This window comes from Gymnoscopelus microlampas (genome assembly GCF_963454915.1).
Source record: "Gymnoscopelus microlampas genome assembly, chromosome: 4".
NCBI classification, from domain to species: Eukaryota; Metazoa; Chordata; class Actinopteri; order Myctophiformes; family Myctophidae; genus Gymnoscopelus; species Gymnoscopelus microlampas.
In genome coordinates, this window is record NC_139941.1 from 54,445,839 (window position 1) to 54,463,338 (window position 17,500).

At 43.9% G+C, this 17,500-nt stretch overlaps 1 protein-coding gene across 1 annotated transcript in view; it reads right to left on the reverse strand.

Moving 5' to 3' along the window:
• The window catches only part of LOC311044146 (nucleus accumbens-associated protein 2-like), a gene marked incomplete at both ends in the record, with an annotated part of 11,000 nt that extends 3,823 nt beyond the window's left edge, over positions 1-7,177 (reverse strand). The window contains 7 exons of the mRNA XM_084055566.1: positions 1-87; positions 1,070-1,314; positions 2,607-2,794; positions 3,757-3,972; positions 5,727-5,810; positions 6,793-6,930; positions 7,157-7,177. The exon at positions 1-87 is cut by the window's left edge and continues 90 nt beyond it. Coding sequence (XP_083911692.1) covers positions 1-87; positions 1,070-1,314; positions 2,607-2,794; positions 3,757-3,972; positions 5,727-5,810; positions 6,793-6,930; positions 7,157-7,177 — 979 coding nt within the window. The remainder of the gene's footprint in view (positions 88-1,069; positions 1,315-2,606; positions 2,795-3,756; positions 3,973-5,726; positions 5,811-6,792; positions 6,931-7,156) is intronic.
• Positions 7,178-17,500: the final 10,323 nt, after the last annotated feature.

Consider the following 17,500-nt stretch of genomic DNA (forward strand, 5'->3'; position numbering starts at 1 on the left):
GCAGGGCCATGGTGTCTCGACCAATCAGCACGCAGGGACGCCGCTCGTTGGCCAATGGGAGGGGAAGCATTTCCATCTTCTCTTGGACTGGAGCGAGCAAGCGAGAGAGAGAGAGAGAGAGAGAGAGAGAGAGAGAGAGAGAGAGAGAGAGAGAGAGAGAGAGCAGGGGTGACATTTCAAAACTAGAGGATAAACTGTCTCTATCCGTCAACCAGTGTTGATTTTGACAGCAAATCTTGATTTAGTTTTAGTCATAGTCATTTGAAAATAATTCCATAGTCCTTAGTTTTAGTCATATTTTAGTCATCTGAAATGTTTTATTTTTTATGTAGTTTTAGTCGACTAAATATCATAAGATTATAGTCGACTAAATCTACAGTTGATTTAGTCGACTAAAATGTATTTGGCGGTGTCTTGATGGCGTCGTAATGGTTGATTTTACACTTGGTTGCATGCTGAGAATACCCGATCTACAAGCTCACAGAACTTGCAGATCGGCTATTTTCAGAGCACAACCAAACATAAAATGACTTGTCTTTTAGTTCTACTGGACCTCTTCTCCACTAGTCCCTCACTAACATTTTAGTCTAGTTGATATTTGTTGATGAAATTGTCAATATATTTAGTCTTAGTTTCAGTCATCATAGCTTAGTTCTTATTTAGTTTTCGTCAGTGAACAAAAGGTAGTCGACGTCACTGCCGTCAACAAGGTGCTCCAATGACAACAAAATATGGGGGGGGGGAAATTGTACTCTCGATCAGTGGTCCCCACTTGATTTTGGGGGGTCCAAGTTCACAACGCGGTGTGAGCTTGTAGATAGAAATTTTCGGCACACAGGTGTAAATCAGGCGTTACGCCATCGCGGCCATCTAAAGTCTAAATTAAACTTTTGTCGACTAACTGTAGATTTAGTCGACTAAAATCTTATGATATTTAGTCGACTAAAACTAGACTAAAAGTAAAACACTTCCAATGACTAAAATGTGACTAAAACTTGACGGAATTGCATTCAAAACACTACGACTAAAACTGAGTCAAAATGTTCTGTCAAACATCCACAGTGCTTACTGTAGGCGTTGCCGGGGTGACCGTAGATCTGTCCATAGATGCCGGCGGGAACGGCGTTGCCGTAGTAATCCTCCTCCAGCTCCTCCTCCGTGGGGGGGTGTGACGTGGGGGAGTCGGTGGGCAGGCTGGAGCCTCCCGGGCTGGAGCGCTCCCCGGTGGCCAGGAGGTAGGACTGCAGGCCGGGAACCAAGCCTCCGCTGGGACCCAGGTAGCACAGGGCACTGCCCCGCACCGCTGCCTCGCTCCTATTGGATCGGGGGGGGGGGGGGGATTTGTTACACATTCAGTGCCAAAACCGTAAATCTACATTTTCATTTTTTTCATTTTTTTCCACAAGGGGCGCTCTAACGCAACTCAGGAATGATCCTATAGGACCCTGTAAAATGGAATGGACGGATGTGACATGAACCCAAAAAACGTCGCTCCAATGATCTCCATACTTTTTTACAGTGGTGAAAACAAGCCATTTTCGACAAGCGATCACTCTGCAATGGCAGATCGTGTTAGAAATATTACTGATCCAGTCGTTAGACGGGACCATCGCCCACACCCTAGGGTCCTCGTGGAGGCTTTTGCAGCTCTAAAACGATCGCCGTAAACGGTAAGAAACGCAGGATGTACCTTGTTTTAAAAAACCTCTGGCACTTGATGTGTTAATACAGCATCACAATCATTTCAACCACTTAATCCATATTTTATAGGTATTCAAAAAGCAGAGTGGTACGAGCTCACATCTGCTATTTTTGAAAAAAAATAAATCTTGTGGAATAATTTTGATTATAACTTCTTTATAACTTCTCTTGGGGGGGGGCACTGGAGTAGCACCAACTGGGTGGTGATGCACACACACACACACACACACACACACACACACACACACACACACATCTGCAAACACACATGTGACGTGTGTTGCATCATGGCCGGTAAATGTGACATTAAGCCGGTAAACTACAATCGCATCGCTCACGCCGGCCGGCTAGCGGAAAATCCCTGATTGATATCAACACAATTGATTGATTGGATTTGTTATTGACACCGATCACTGTGCGTGTGCACAGTGTGGCGGGAACAGTATTAGCCAATGTAAAACTCCAGTCACCTCCTGACTTGCCTACGTAATGGAAATAAGAGTCAAATAGGCCAGACTGAGGAGCGAAGTGAGACAAAGACGAATGTAGCGAATCAGTCTGGATTCCAGGCTAATGTTTATCTGCCTTTATTTATTTCTGCCTACTCCTAAACACTGATTCACCCTCCCTGACTTATTGCCTATGTCCTCAGCCTATCAAAATGCTTGTTACATTCAAAAATAATTTCTGCCTAAGTCGAAAAGTTTACTCCAAATTGCTTGGGCAGTACTGGATCTGTTCTCTAGTCGTCCCTCCCTAACATTTGAGTCAAGTTTTTGTTGACAAAAGACATAATGTAGTCACAGTAGCTTTATTTAGTTTTCGTCAGTGGAAAAAAAAGGGTGGGCAAAAATACATTTTTCATTGTTTTTAGTCGACAAAATGAAAACACTTGTTTGAGTTACCTGGTCTCTGCTCCCTCCGCTGGGGGCGTGTCGCTCCTCTCCTGTTTGATCCGGCTGACCGCCAGCAGCAGCTCCTCTGGGCTGAGGGCGGGGCGCCCAGAGGCCGCCGGGGAGGAGCCGGCCTCTGGCGCGCCGTGCTGCGCCGCGCTGGGAGCGTCGTACACGCCCAGCTCATCTGTCGAAGCCGTCTGCAAAAGGACAATGTGCCGTCAGAGCGGCGGTTCTCAACCTTTTTGCAATGTCAAGGACCCCCAAATTAACATGCATTTGGACCCCGACATCTGAAAATATTTTGTGCCAGGGACACCTCCCCCATACAGGAATCGTGTTGTTAAAAGTATAGGGTAAGTGATATATCTATGACATGTTGTACACTATGACTCAGACATAACCATAAACAAACCCGATACGCCCATATATAGATGGAGATCCGGTTGTCCAGAGCAACAGATCCGACCACTATGTCCATATATGGACATGTGCTTTTATGGGACCGACCGACTTCAAACATTCCGCGTGCAACGGCAAAACCGCCGATCGGACCGATACGCCCATATATAGGCATGCCAATATACAGGGTATGGGCATATACTAATGACATCAGGGATCTCCATATATGGGCATAAAAGGACACAGGTAAGCAGACAGATACAGATATCTCACCATATGGGCACAAAAAGGACACAGACAGACGGGTATTCCGATATGTCATAGTGTTCGGGGGCTTTGTCAGTCGGAACGCAGAGCGACATAGGTGTGACTACTGCGTAGCAACATAGGTGTGACTACTGCGTAGCAACATAGGTGTGACTACTGCGTAGCAACGTAGGTGTGAGGGCCGCGTAGCAACGTAGGTGTGAGGGCCGCGTAGCAACGTAGGTGAGTGCCACGTAGCAACGTAGGTGTGAGGGCCGCGTAGCAACGTAGGTGAGTGCCACGTAGCAACGTAGGTGTGAGGGCGGCGTAGCGACGTAGGTGCGAGGGCCCTCAGGGCCGCTTAGCGACGTAGGTGTCAGGGCCGCGTAGCCCTCACACCTATGATGTCCTATGATGTTCATCTCTCAAGACAGATTATGCTAACAGCAGAATCTGTCAGCACCACTGCCCTAAACATGTAGTGTTGTGCACGTGTGTGTGTCCCAAACCAAACCTGGGAGTCGCAGCAGAGCGGCGAGGAGGACGAGGAGGCCTTCATCATCATCAGCTCCATGCCTCTCTCCACGATGTTCTGGATCTGCAGGTATCCCGCCGTGTACATGAGCACCAGCTGCTCGCTGGCCGCCATGCTCAGGCGGCCCGTGTAGCAGAAGGACAGGATCTGCTGGAAGCACGCCGGCGTCACCGACGAGGGGAGTTCAAACACCGCCTGGCAGGGCAGGAAGGGCAGGGCCGGACCGGGAAGGGCCGGACCGGACCGGGACAAGAAGGGAAGGGCAGGTTATGGATTTTGAAGGTACCTCAAAGTATAGGAGTCGGCAAACTTTTTGACATGAAGTGCAATGTTTTTAATTTCTTTATAGTCAGTGTGCCATACCTACAGTACATTACATTTAATATGTTTATTTGGACAGGACCCATATTAATGAACACCACACATACAATGCCACGTAAATACACCGGATTTAGCAAGTATGCTAATTGCCATGCGTAGTCCCCAATCTACAAATAGAACTTTTTTTGTTGATAACTATCGTATCCCGCGGGGGAACTTCAGATTTTCAGCTTCACCCAGCAGTTAGGGGTTAAAAGTGTCTTGCTCAGGGACACTTCGACACATTGCTGAGAGCTGGAATCGTACCTGGGACCTCCAGAGTCCTAGGCGGGGGGCTCAGTCAGGTACGGCCACCCCGTGTTGAATATGATACATAAACAACAACAACAAAAAAGTCTTGTTCTTTTGAAATACTGTCTTTCTCATCATGACATTGTAATGATTAGACTACACTGTAATGATTAGTCCCCTCACATCCCCAGATGTGAGGGGACACTTCATATAGTTGATTACATTTTAAAGAAATATTTTATTTTAAAATCCTCTCTCTCACACTGAAATGTACTCGGCCGCAGAACAACATCTCAAACAATTTCGTGTGCCAGGGAGGGACCTACATAACATAAATGTTTCAAAGAATATTCCAAATTTGTAACACTTTCACTTTTTTTTGTAACACAATTTCACACATTTTTCAGGGAATCCCCTGTAAACACCTCAAGGGCCCCTGGATCCCACTTTCACATGCACGCACATGCACACGCACGCACGCACGCACGCACGCACGCACGCACGTACGCACGCACACACACACGTATACATTTATATCAGGATTATACTGAGCCTCTACGGTTAAATAATAGTGACGTCTTGGCAGTCGGCGGTTAATAGTTAGCAGTTAAAAGTCCCATCGTGCCTACCTTCTTGTTTTTAAAGCACTACATGGTATGTATGGGTCCAGCCTATCTCATGGACTCATTAAGAATATATATCGGCCCCCGAGGGCACTTAGATCTTCTTCAGTATGCAGGTCTACTAGAGATTACAGTTAATACCCAGCAGAACATTAGTGATGCTGCATTCATCTGTAATTTACGCCCCTAATCTGTGGAACACATTACCTCAAGCAATCAGGGAGGCATTGAAAGGAATAGTTCACCCAAACAATGACTTATTTTCTATCAATTACAAACCCCATGAAGCCTTCAATTAATGGAGATTATTCTGTTTTTGTCGCATTCCTGAGCCAATCATTTGATGACCGGTAGGAGACTGTCTCCGTCGGTCATCAAATTATTGGTTTAGGAATGCAATCATTTTTTCAAAAAATCTCCATGAATTCAAGGCTTCCTGGGGTTTGTAATTGATAGAAAATAAGTCATTTTTTGGGTGAACTACTCCTTTAAGCAGAGACAACATCTTTAAGCGTCAACTGAAAACACACCTTTTTAACGTAGCTTTTAACTATAGCATCTTATGAGATGTATCGCTGTTTTATTGTTGATTGATTCTGTTATTGATTTCTGTATTGTCTTTCATCCGTTTAGATGTTTGCTGTGTTGTACAGCACTTTGAGCTGCATTTCCATGTATGGAAAGTGCTATATAAATAAAGCTCATTATCATTACCTGGCAGGACGAGGTCGAGTCTGCGGCCGAGCTGAACAGGTCTCTGAAGTAGAGCGAGGAGGCGGCCAGGACCGCACGATGGGCCTGGGAGCACAGGGATGGAAGAAGAACTCACATTTGTTACTTAAAGCTGCACTATGTAACTTTCCTCTTCTACCCCGGATGTGCTATATTTATAGCTTAAATCTAGAATGACTTTTCTGCAACCCATTTCAACCAATCAGGCGGTCCTACTGTATATTAGGCCGCTCTCAGAACTCTAGTGGTTGGTACAGTACATGTGTTGACTGTTGTCTGAACGGTTCTGATGGGTACGGTTCGGACAGTGTGATTGGTCAGGCAGGTTCTATGAGGTCGGTGGTAAAGAAAAGAAAGAAAATGTCAGCACTTGCTTAGGAGACTCGATCTGGTTCACATCCGGGGGCAACTTTAACTAAAACTAACAAAAACACATAATGAAACTGTATTGTGAATTCACAAAACTAACTAAAATTATAGAGAACTTATTGAAAATAGCAAATGTACATGTACAAGCAAATTTTCTTTTTTTCTTCAAATCTTGCCCGTAACTAACAACAAACAAGAAAAAAATGACACAGTCATAATTTATACCAGCTTGCTGCAAGCTAAACTCCTTACTAGGCTTGTACTAAAAACTCCTTTGAACACTGTTTCAGAGACATAGCGAATTTTATTCTTATTAATCTATGAATGTTTATGTTTCAACTTTAAAATCTGTAGATAATTTATTTGGCCACAATATGGCGTCCTGGCCATTTTTAGCGTTGTTTAAAGTCACGCCCCCTTTCACCGGTGGGCACGGCCCCATTTTGGAAGGAAACGCCTACATTCCTCAGGGTGAACATAGACCAGCTTTAGTAAGCTGGTAACACTAAAACTAATAAAAACTAAAAACTAAGCCTTTTCACAAAATAAAAAAAACAACTAAAGTAAGCAAACAAAACAAAATTGAAAACATGAAAATGTTAAATGTTAAATGTTAAAGCTATATAATAATAATAATAATGATGATGATGATGATGATGATGACACTAAAGAGTGTTACCTTGAAGGCCTGGCCTTGCACCAGGATGGAAGCATCACAGTAGTGTCCCAGCAGACGCTGCTGGTTCAGGCTGCCAAGAATACTGCTCCCAAAGTCTGGGATCTCCACCTGCAAACCAGAAGTACATTTACTTAAGTACTGTACTTGATATAAAAAAAAAATTGGGACATTTTGGATTTATTAAAAAAGAAAACACTTTTTTCCCCCATGTTTAAATTGTTTAAACTATTGTATGGACAAATTATATGAAAATAGGTTGAAAATGGGTGAAGTCATCCTTTAATATAAAATATATTTTCACTATTTTTGAACACTTTCGATTCTCTGTATGTACTTGAGTATAAATAATGTGTCCACCACTGACCTGCAGCAGTCCCTCGGACATAGTGGAGGTCACAGCAGGGGGGCTAGCTGACGGGATAGCGGTTCGATGGACAAGTTCTCTGGGCTAGCTGGCACGACTAGCCTGTTGGCTAGCTGGCACTACTAGCCTGTTGGCTAGCTGGCACTACTAGCCTCTTGGCTAGCGCTGGACTGTGAAGGCAGCTATGTGAAGACAGTCAAGACATGGGTTTGCGGATGGACGATCCATCTCAGGATAGAAACATCTGGAAGAGGACAGAAACAAGAGATGGAAGAGGAGAGTGGTGGAGGGTTAAGACGTGAAGAGGAAGAGAAGACAGACATAAAAAACACAATATAAAATAGTAAAACAAAAGTAAACAGAAAGTAGAGGATAAAGAACAGGAGAGTACAACTTACAGTGCTGAAGCATAATTAAAACTATTTCAATGAAAGGCATCTGCAAACTTGTAAGCAGACCAGCAGTTTTCTGGAAGCTTGTTCCAGACTTAAATGCTGCTTCTCCATGCTTGGTTTGGATTCTATGGACAGAAGACCTTTCCCAGATGACCTGAGAGCCCTGGATGGTTTGTGATGCAGTATCACACAAGATCAGAGATGTATTTCGGTCCTCAACCATTCAATGCTTTATAAACCAACAGTACTATTTTTTAAAACAATTCTTTGACAGAACGGAGTGATATGCTCCACTTTCATTGGTCTTAGTCAGAACTCAAGCAGCAGCGTTCTGAATCAACTGCAGTGGAATCCAGCGACACAAAGACACAAACAACCTGATGCTTGACACTGCGTGACGACCAACACAAGCTACAAAAAAATAAAAATAAGTTGAGCTGCCTTCAACTTTTTTTCAGCTTTTTTTTGTTTGTTTCACTCCCCTTCTCTCTCCAGACAATTCCAGATTGTAAAGGAACCGTCAGCCAGTTCCCTGTTCTTCTTAACCCACAGCCAGGGTCCAAGTGGTTAATGTAAAGAAAAAATATATAATAAATCCTTTCAGAAAAAGATTTGGCTGCCCCTCTGTAGCACCTGTAAGGACCCCCTAGGGTTGAAACCCCATAGAGTACCTGAAGTCCTGACACTCACTCACTCGTCCATCCCCTGGTTCGTAAAGTAATTTCGCTATGGAGAATAACATTGGGTCATCTTAGAATCGTCTACAAGAATTGTGGTCCAAAAATAAACAAATTGTCTCTGCGATATTGTCAGGGAGGAGGTTCTGTATCAATTCAATTCAATTCAATTCAATTTTATTAAAGTGTCAAATCACAACAAGTTGTCTCAAGACACTTTACATGTAGAGAAGAGACCCAACATCCCACCCTGAGCAAGCAATTTTGCGACAGTGGCAACGAAAAACTCCCTCTTAATTCAACAGGAAGAAACGTCAGGCAGACCCTAGGCTCTAGGGCGGGGGCCTTCTGCCTCGACCGTGTTGGGGGAAAGAAGAGAGAGAGAAAGGGAGAGACAGAGGAGAGACAGAAAGAGATACAGTGCAAGCAGTAACAATAACAATAATAGCAAATATAATAGTGTAAGATACTAGCATATGATAGTATAATATAGTACAGCAATAGTGTGTATGCAGTATATAATGGAATAATATAAAAATGTTTAAGATAATATAATATGCGGTATAGTGTAGTGTAGTAGAAGTCCACGGTCGTGTCCAGGTCGTGCTCCATGGAGAGAGGCCCGGTCCGGTCCGCAGTCACAGTCTTGAGCCGCAGCTGGGGGTCCGTAGTAACAGTCCATAGACTCCATGGAGAGGCCCAGGCCCGGTCCGCAGTCACAGTCTTGAGCCGCAGCTGGGGGTCCATAGTAATAGTCCATGGACCTGCGACGTGGGTGGTAGAAGAAACTCCGGGGAACGAGTCCCCGGTTGTAGAATTAGTGGCAGGCCTTACTAGAGCGTGAATCCGTACAGGGTTAATTACGATTGTACCAATGGGACACAAACCCACACAACCAAAGGGAGGACGGGAAGAGAGAGGACGAGGGGAGAGAGGAGAAAGGGGAAGGTGGGGGAGAGAGGATGACTATAGGGGGACTGAGTCTATACACTTCGGCTATAGGCTTTATCATAGAGAAAGGTTTTTAGTCTAGTTTTAAATATACAGAGTGTGTCTGCTTTACGGACTGAGACTGGGAGAAGGTTCCACAGCTGAGGTGCTTGAAACTTAAATGCTCTACCTCCTGTTCTAGTTTTTTGGGGGTTTACTGGAACCGTAAGCATTTTTTCATACTGTGGACGCAGTGGTGTTCTGGCTGGTTTACGGGGCTCGATGAGTTCTTTGAGATATACTGGTGCCTGTCCATTGAGAGCCTTGTATGTGAGGAGGAGAACTTTAAACTCTATTCTGTATTTAACCGGGAGCCAGTGCAAAGAGGCCAATGAAGGAGTGATATGATCTCTTCTTCTGGTTCCTGTCAGTATGCGCGCAGCGGCATTCTGGACAAGCTGCAGGCTATTTAGGGACTTACTTGGGCAGCCTGATAGTAAGGCGTTGCAATAGTCCAGCCTAGAAGTAACAAATGCGTGGACAAGTTTTTCTGCATCATTTTGGGACAGAATGTGCCTAACTTTTGCAATATTACGCAGGTGAAAAAAGGCATTTCTTGAAATTTGTTTTATGTGGGACTGAAAGGACATGTCTTGGTCAAACGTGACTCCCAGATTCTTTACAGTGGCCCTGGAGGTCAAGGTAATACCATCTAGGGTAAAATTCTCATCGATTAATTTATCTCTGAGGTGCTTAGGGCCGAGTACAATAACTTCAGTTTTGTCCGAGTTGAGGAGTAGGTAATTACGGGTCATCCAACTCTTGATGTCTATAAGACATGCTTGAAGTTTAGCCAGTTGATCTGTTTCATCTGGCTTCATTGATAGATATAATTGTGTATCATCTGCATAGCAATGGAAATTTATAGAGTGTTTCCTAATTATCTCACCTAAGGGAAGCATATATAGAGTGAATAGTATTGGTCCAAGTACAGAGCCTTGTGGGACTCCGTATTTAACCTTTTCGCGTAGTGAAGGTGTATCGTTAACGTTTACAAATTGAAATCTGTCAGACAGATAGGACTCAAACCAGTTCAATGCAGCACCCTTAATGCCAACCAGATGCTCAAGTCTCTGCAACAAAATATGGTGATCAATAGTATCAAATGCAGCACTGAGGTCCAACAGAACCAGTACAGAGAGAAGGTTATTATCGGATGCAATCAGGAGGTCATTTGTGACCTTCACCAATGCCGTCTCAGTGCTATGGTGTGCTCTGAATCCTGACTGAAAAGCTTCAAATAGCTTGTTGTTATGTAAAAAATCACATAACTGCTTGGCGACTGCTTTCTCAAGGATTTTAGAGAGAAATGGGAGGTTCGATATAGGTCTATAGTTAGCCAAAATGCCTGAGTCGAGAGTAGGCTTCTTGAGGAGGGGTTTGATGACAGCTACCTTAAAGGACTGTGGTACGTAGCCCGTCACCAGAGACATATTGATCATATCGAGTAGGGGTGCACCAACCGGGGTCAGGGCCTCTTTAAGCAATTTAGTTGGGACTGGATCCAAGAGACAGGTCGTTGGTTTGGAAGATGTGATCATTAAAGTGAATTCGGAGAGCTCGACCGGGGAGAAACTGTCCAAATATACACTGTGTCGTACAGTCACTTCTGAGGATATTACGTCGGAGGGCGGTCCGGTAGGGGCTGAGAGTAGTAGGTTATCAATACTATCTCTGATAGTATTGATTTTACCATTGAAAAAATTCATGAAATCATTGCTGTTAAGGGATATAGGAATACGCGGATCAGTAGAGTCATGACTTTTTGTCAATTTGGCTAGAGTGTCAAAAAGGAACCTATGGTTGTTTTTGTTTTCCTCTATTAGAGAGGAATAATAGGTGGCTCTGGCATTGCAGAGAGCCTTCCTATATATTTTAAGGCTGTTCTGCCAGGCTATACAGGATTCTTTCTGTTTGGTTGAACGCCATATCCTTTCAAGCTTACGTGACGTTCGCTTGAGATTTTTAGTTCCAGAGTTATACCATGGGGCTAGCCTCTGTTGCTTTATTACCCTCTTTCTTAAAGGAGCAACAGAGTCAAGCGTTGTCTGAAGGGAGCCTGTGACATTATCAACAAAGTGGTCGACCTGAGAGGGGCTATAGGTATAAAGATCTTCAATTGTATTGGAATATACTGAGTTGATGGCTGATGGTATTGCTTCCTTAAATTTGCCCACAGCACTATCAGATATATTTCTACCAAATACATTTTTGTCCAATGGTGAGTAATCAATTAATGTAAAATCAAAAGTTATTAAATAGTGGTCGGAGAGGTTCTCATTATATGGGAAGACTATGAGATGTTCAATTTCAATACCATAGACCAAAACAAGGTCGAGGGTATGGTTGAACTTGTGAGTAGGTTTATCTACACACTGAGAGAAACCAATTGACTCAATTAATGTAATAAACGCTTTACTGAGGCTATCGGTTGCAACATCCACGTGGATATTCATATCGGCAGCCAGAATGATTCTGTCAGAGTCTAGGACTAGGCGTGATAGAAACTCTGAGAATTCAGATAGAAATTCAGTGTAGGCCCCAGGAGGGCGGTACACTGTAACAAACAATAGAGGCTGTAATGATTTCCAGCTTGGGTGCGAAAGAGTGAGAACCAGACTTTCAAACGTTTTGTAAGTCAGCCTGGGTCTGGGGCTGATTATTAAGCTTGAGTTGAATATGGCTGCAACGCCACCTCCAATCTGGCCGGTGTCTCGGGGAATATGAGCATTTATGTGACTTGGTGGGGTGGCTGTATTTAGGGGGACGTATTCTTGCTCACCCAGCCATGTTTCAGTAAGACAAAGTAGATCAAGATGGTTGTCTGATACGATTTCATTTACCAATACACCTTTATAGCGTAGGGATCTAATGTTCAGGAGTCCACATTTAATTATTTTATTTTGTGGCACTACTGCATTAATTTTGATCTGTGCCAAGTTTTTATGCACAACTCCTCGAGCCCTTGGTTTCACATGCCTAGGGGGTCGAGTAGTTTCAATTGTTCTGATTTGTAGGGTAGGTGGCTGCTCTGGTGGAAGCACAGAGAAGCGTGTAAGACTGCAACTCTGCTTCCTGGTCCCAACTCTGGGTGGTCATAGTTTATTGTCGATAAACTTGTCTATATTTCTAGAGATGAGCGCTGCACCATCCCAGGTTGGATGTATGCAGTCTCTCCCCATCAGACCAGTTTTCCCCTCGAAAGTTTGCCAATGGTTTATAAAGCCCACGTTATTATCTGGACACCACCTTGATAACCAGCGGTTGAATGAAGACATACGGCTGTACATCTCATCGCCAATCATATTTGGCAGGGGACCAGAGAAAACTACGGAGTCCGACATTGTCTTTGCGTATGTGCACACAGACTCAATATTTATCTTTGTGATCTCTGATCTCTTAAGTCGTGTGTCATTGCCACCGCAGTGGATTACTATTGTATCATAACGTTTGTGTTTACTTGTAGCCAGCATTTTTAAATCTGATTCGATGTCGCCCGCTCTGGCCCCAGGGATGCATTTGACTATGGTCCCTGGTGTCACTAACTTCACGTTTCTCATTATAGAACTACCAATAACCAGAGTTGTTTTCTCAGTGACATATGGAGGGGGCGTGTCACCGAGTGGGGCTAACGTCTCACTGCTAAACTCAACGGGTGTAGCAGCGAGTGGGGAAAATCTGTTTGAAACGTGAAGTGGTTGGTGTCCCGTGTGCTTTTGTTTACTAGGCCTACTACGCCTACGACCAGGAGCAGTCACCCAGCCGTCTTGGGTCGTGGGGTGCGTGTGGGGACTATGATCAGTCACGATCGGTGACCGTGACTGGTAATGTCCCCCTGTTCCCTGTTGCACGGGAGCAGAGGCTAGGCTAATGTGAGCACCGCTAGCTATAGTTTCCTCTAGCCGCCAGAGCCTCCTCTCCAGCGCTGCAAGCACACAGCACCTGTTACATACATCCGCACATTCAATAAAGGCGTCGGAGCTGTAACTATGCATGTGACATTCAGCACAGGAGCGGGGATGAGAGCGAGAAGGGAACCGGGGGGAGGAGTGAGAAGCCATCGCCCAGCAGGCCAGGGTAGCCGCTAAGCTAAAGCTAGGCTAATTGTAAAGCCAACAACCAACGGCAAAGTTAGTCCCTTAGCTAGACAATCAGCCCAAGCAGCGATAAAGTCGCCACACAGTAGAGAGATAGGGTAGTAGTTAGCAGTGGCAGTGTGTGCTCAAATCACAACAATACAATAATATCAACGTTAACGTCTTGCGCAGCTAAACGATACACGTCTCGCTAGCTCAGACAATACAGGAAGTGACGCAATACGCTTACCGTCAGGGCTACGTCAGGGTTGCCAGGTCTGGCATCGTTTATGATAGTCAGTCACTTATATTTGAAACAGTCTGCCTCTGGCGAAACTTTAACTAATTTGTCGGAAGTAACTTTAGTGTTTTTTCGCCGTCAGTTGATTCTTCATACCCATAAGAGTAAAACCGCCGGGGTCATTTGTTTATTTTTGGAACACAGTTATTTGACGCGATATTAAACACGTCTATGGGAATTCAGAACGGGGGGGGGGGAAACGCGACCCAGGTAGGATGTGTAAATTACGTCAGACTTCGTGGTCTATAGTGTAGTAGTTTAATGCCGCTTGGTCATTCTGTAGCTTATGTCGCTGCTAGAGTGAACGCAGGTAGCATGTAGCTTATGTCACTGCTATAGTGAACACAGGTAGCATGTAGCTTATGTTGCTGCTAGAGTGAACACAGGTAGCATGTAGCTTATGTCGCTGCTGGAGTGAACGCAAGTCGCATGTAGCTTATGTCACTGCTATAGTGAACACAGGTAGCATGTAGCTTATGTTGCTGCTAGAGTGAACACAGGTAGCATGTAGCTTATGTTGCTGCTAGAGTGAACGCAGGTAGCATAGCTTGTGTCGCTGCGAGAGTGAACGCAGGTAGCATGTAGCTTATGGCACTGCTATAGTGAACGCAGGTAGCATGAAGCTTATGTCACTGCTATAGTGATCACAGGTAGCATGCAGCTTATATGTCACTGCTAGAGTGAACGCAGGTAGCATGTAGCTTATGTCACTGCTAGAATGAACGCAGGTAGCATGTAGCTTATGGCACTGCTATAGTGAACGCAGATAGCATGTAGCTTATGGCACTGCTATAGTGAACACAGGTAGCATGTAGCTTATGTCACTGCTAGAGTGAACACAGGTAGCATGTAGCTTATGTCACTGCTAGAGTGAACACAGGTAGCATGTAGCTTATGTCACTGCTATAGTGAACGCAGGTAGCATGTAGCTTATGTCACTGCTAGAATGAACGCAGGTAGCATGTAGCTTATGGCACTGCTATAGTGAACGCAGATAGCATGTAGCTTATGGCACTGCTATAGTGAACACAGGTAGCATGTAGCTTATGTCACTGCTAGAGTGAACACAGGTAGCATGTAGCTTATGTCACTGCTAGAGTGAACACAGGTAGCATGTAGCTTATGTCGCTGCTTGAGTGAACACAGCTTGTGTCGCTGCTAGAGTGAACGCAGGTAGCATGTAGCTTATGGCACTGCTATAGTGAACACAGGTAGCATGTAGCTTATGTCACTGCTAGAGTGAACGCAGGTAGCATGTAGCTTATGTCACTGCTATAGTGAACACAGGTAGCATGTAGCTTATGTCACTGCTATAGTGAACACAGGTAGCATGTAGCTTATGTCACTGCTATAGTGAACACAGGTAGCATGTAGCTTAAGTCGCTGCTAGAGTGAACGCAGGTAGCATGTAGCTTAAGTCGCTGCTAGAGTGAACATACACAAAAAAGAATACATGAAAAAGTAATTAAAAAACAAACACACAGCCCCCATACGCATTAGAAGGACAATATCAGTCACCAGAACCAAGGACGGGTGTTTTCAATGAGTCTAACATGGTTAAAATAGAGTTTGAAGAAGTTACAATGGGGTTATATGCGGGTGTTTCTGATAAAAATTAATAAATATTGAATCAAGCAACTTAAAAACTGTCTGGGGTGAAACAGACAGTCTAGACGTTAAAATGACCACAGAATTGTTTCAAAGTGAAACGTTTGCCCTTTAAACTCATGTTCATCACGCAAAGTCTTTTCCAGTCTGACAGGAAGGGAAAGCTACCTGTCATACTGAAAGTATCAGGCCAGAGGTCAAATAATCACATCTCAGAAACAAACCTATCCTATAGATTAGCTTAATCTCAACAAATCTGACTGATGTATCTTGATCACGTGACTCCACAGAGAATGTGTACCGAGACAGACAGACAGACGGACAGACAGACAGACAGACAGACAGACAGACAGACAGACAGACAGACAGACAGACAGACAGACAGACAGACAGACAGACAGACAGACAGACAGACAGACAGACAGACTCATGGAATGAAAACATAATTACCGGAGATAACACATAAATAAATAAACACATAGATACAGTATTGTGACATCACATCCTGCATAGATGGGATTGAACGTTGTAGAGTTCTATTGAACTACAAAGTCCAGTCTCCTCCATATTGAGCAGATGGCACTTTGTAGTTCTACTTAGAAGACTGGATTCTGTAGTTGTTCCACTGAGGAGACTGGACTTTGTAGTTCTATCTGGACTGTGTAGTTTTATTGAGCAGACTGGACTTTGTAGTTCTATTGAGGAGACTGGACTTTGTAGTTCTATCTGAACTGTGTAGTTGTATTGAGCAGACTGGACTTTGTAGTTCTATTGAACTACAAAGTCCAGTCTTCTCCATATTGAGCAGGTGGGACTGAGTTGGGGATGAGTTCTACTGAGAAGACTGGGTTTTGTAGTTTGTTCAGTAACAGGGGTCTCTTAAAGGTAATGTTTGTTCAGTAACAGGGTCTCTTAAAGGTAATGTTTGTTCAGTAACAGGGGTCTCTTAAAGGTACAGTGTTTGTTCAGTAACAGGGGTCTCTTAAAGGTAATGTTTGTTCAGTAACAGGGGTCTCTTAAAGGTACAGTGTTTGTTCAGTAACAGGGGTCTCTTAAAGGTACAGTGTTTGTTCAGTAACAGGGGTCTCTTAAAGGTAATGTTTGTTCAGTAACAGGGGTCTCTTAAAGGTAATGTTTGTTCAGTAACAGGGGTCTCTTAAAGGTAATGTTTGTTCAGTAACAGGGGTCTCTTAAAGGTAATGTTTGTTCAGTAACAGGGGTCTCTTAAAGGTACAGTGTTTGTTCAGTAACAGGGGTCTCTTGAAGGTACAGTGTTTGTTCAGTAACAGGGGTCTCTTAAAGGTACAGTGTTTGTTCAGTAACAGGGGTCTCTTGAAGGTACAGTGTTTGTTCAGTAACAGGGGTCTCTTGAAGGTACAGTGTTTGTTCAGTAACAGGGGTCTCTTGAAGGTACAGTGTTTGTTCAGTAACAGGGGTCTCTTAAAGGTACAGTGTTTGTTCAGTAACAGGGGTCTCTTAAAGGTACAGTGTTTGTTCAGTAACAGGGGTCTCTTAAAGGTAATGTTTGTTCAGTAACAGGGGTCTCTTAAAGGTACAGTGTTTGTTCAGTAACAGGGGTCTCTTAAAGGTACAGTGTGTGTTCAGTAACAGGGGTCTCTTAAAGGTACAGTGTTTGTTCAGTAACAGGGGTCTCTTGAAGGTACAGTGTTTGTTCAGTAACAGGGGTCTCTTAAAGGTACAGTGTTTGTTCAGTAACAGGGGTCTCTTAAAGGTACAGTGTTTGTTCAGTAACAGGGGTCTCTTAAAGGTAATGTTTGTTCAGTAACAGGGGTCTCTTAAAGGTACAGTGTTTGTTCAGTAACAGGGGTCTCTTAAAGGTACAGTGTTTGTTCAGTAACAGGGGTCTCTTAAAGGTACAGTGTTTGTTCAGTAACAGGGGTCTCTTAAAGGTACAGTGTTTGTTCAGTAACAGGGGTCTCAACGTCTCTCCACCTCTTCAATAAACATAACATTTATTTTCAGGTGGGTCGCAAAATGTCAGCCAATCAGGAGAGAGTACCCCATTTATCAGCTTAATTGTTATAGTGTTCCAATTCCAATTTAGTCAGCATATTAATTTGTGTCATCACTTCCAATGTCACTTTTCTTTTATTCTGTATCCTGTGTGAGTTCTCTCTCCTGATTGGATACAATTGTTATCCTGCCCTGCATTGTCAGAGCTGTAGAGACATGTCATGGAGAATCCTGTTACTGAACAAACACTCTGTAGCCATGAGTATCAGAATACAGAGCTATTTAACACTTATTCTAACTGTAAAAACACCTTTAAAACACAT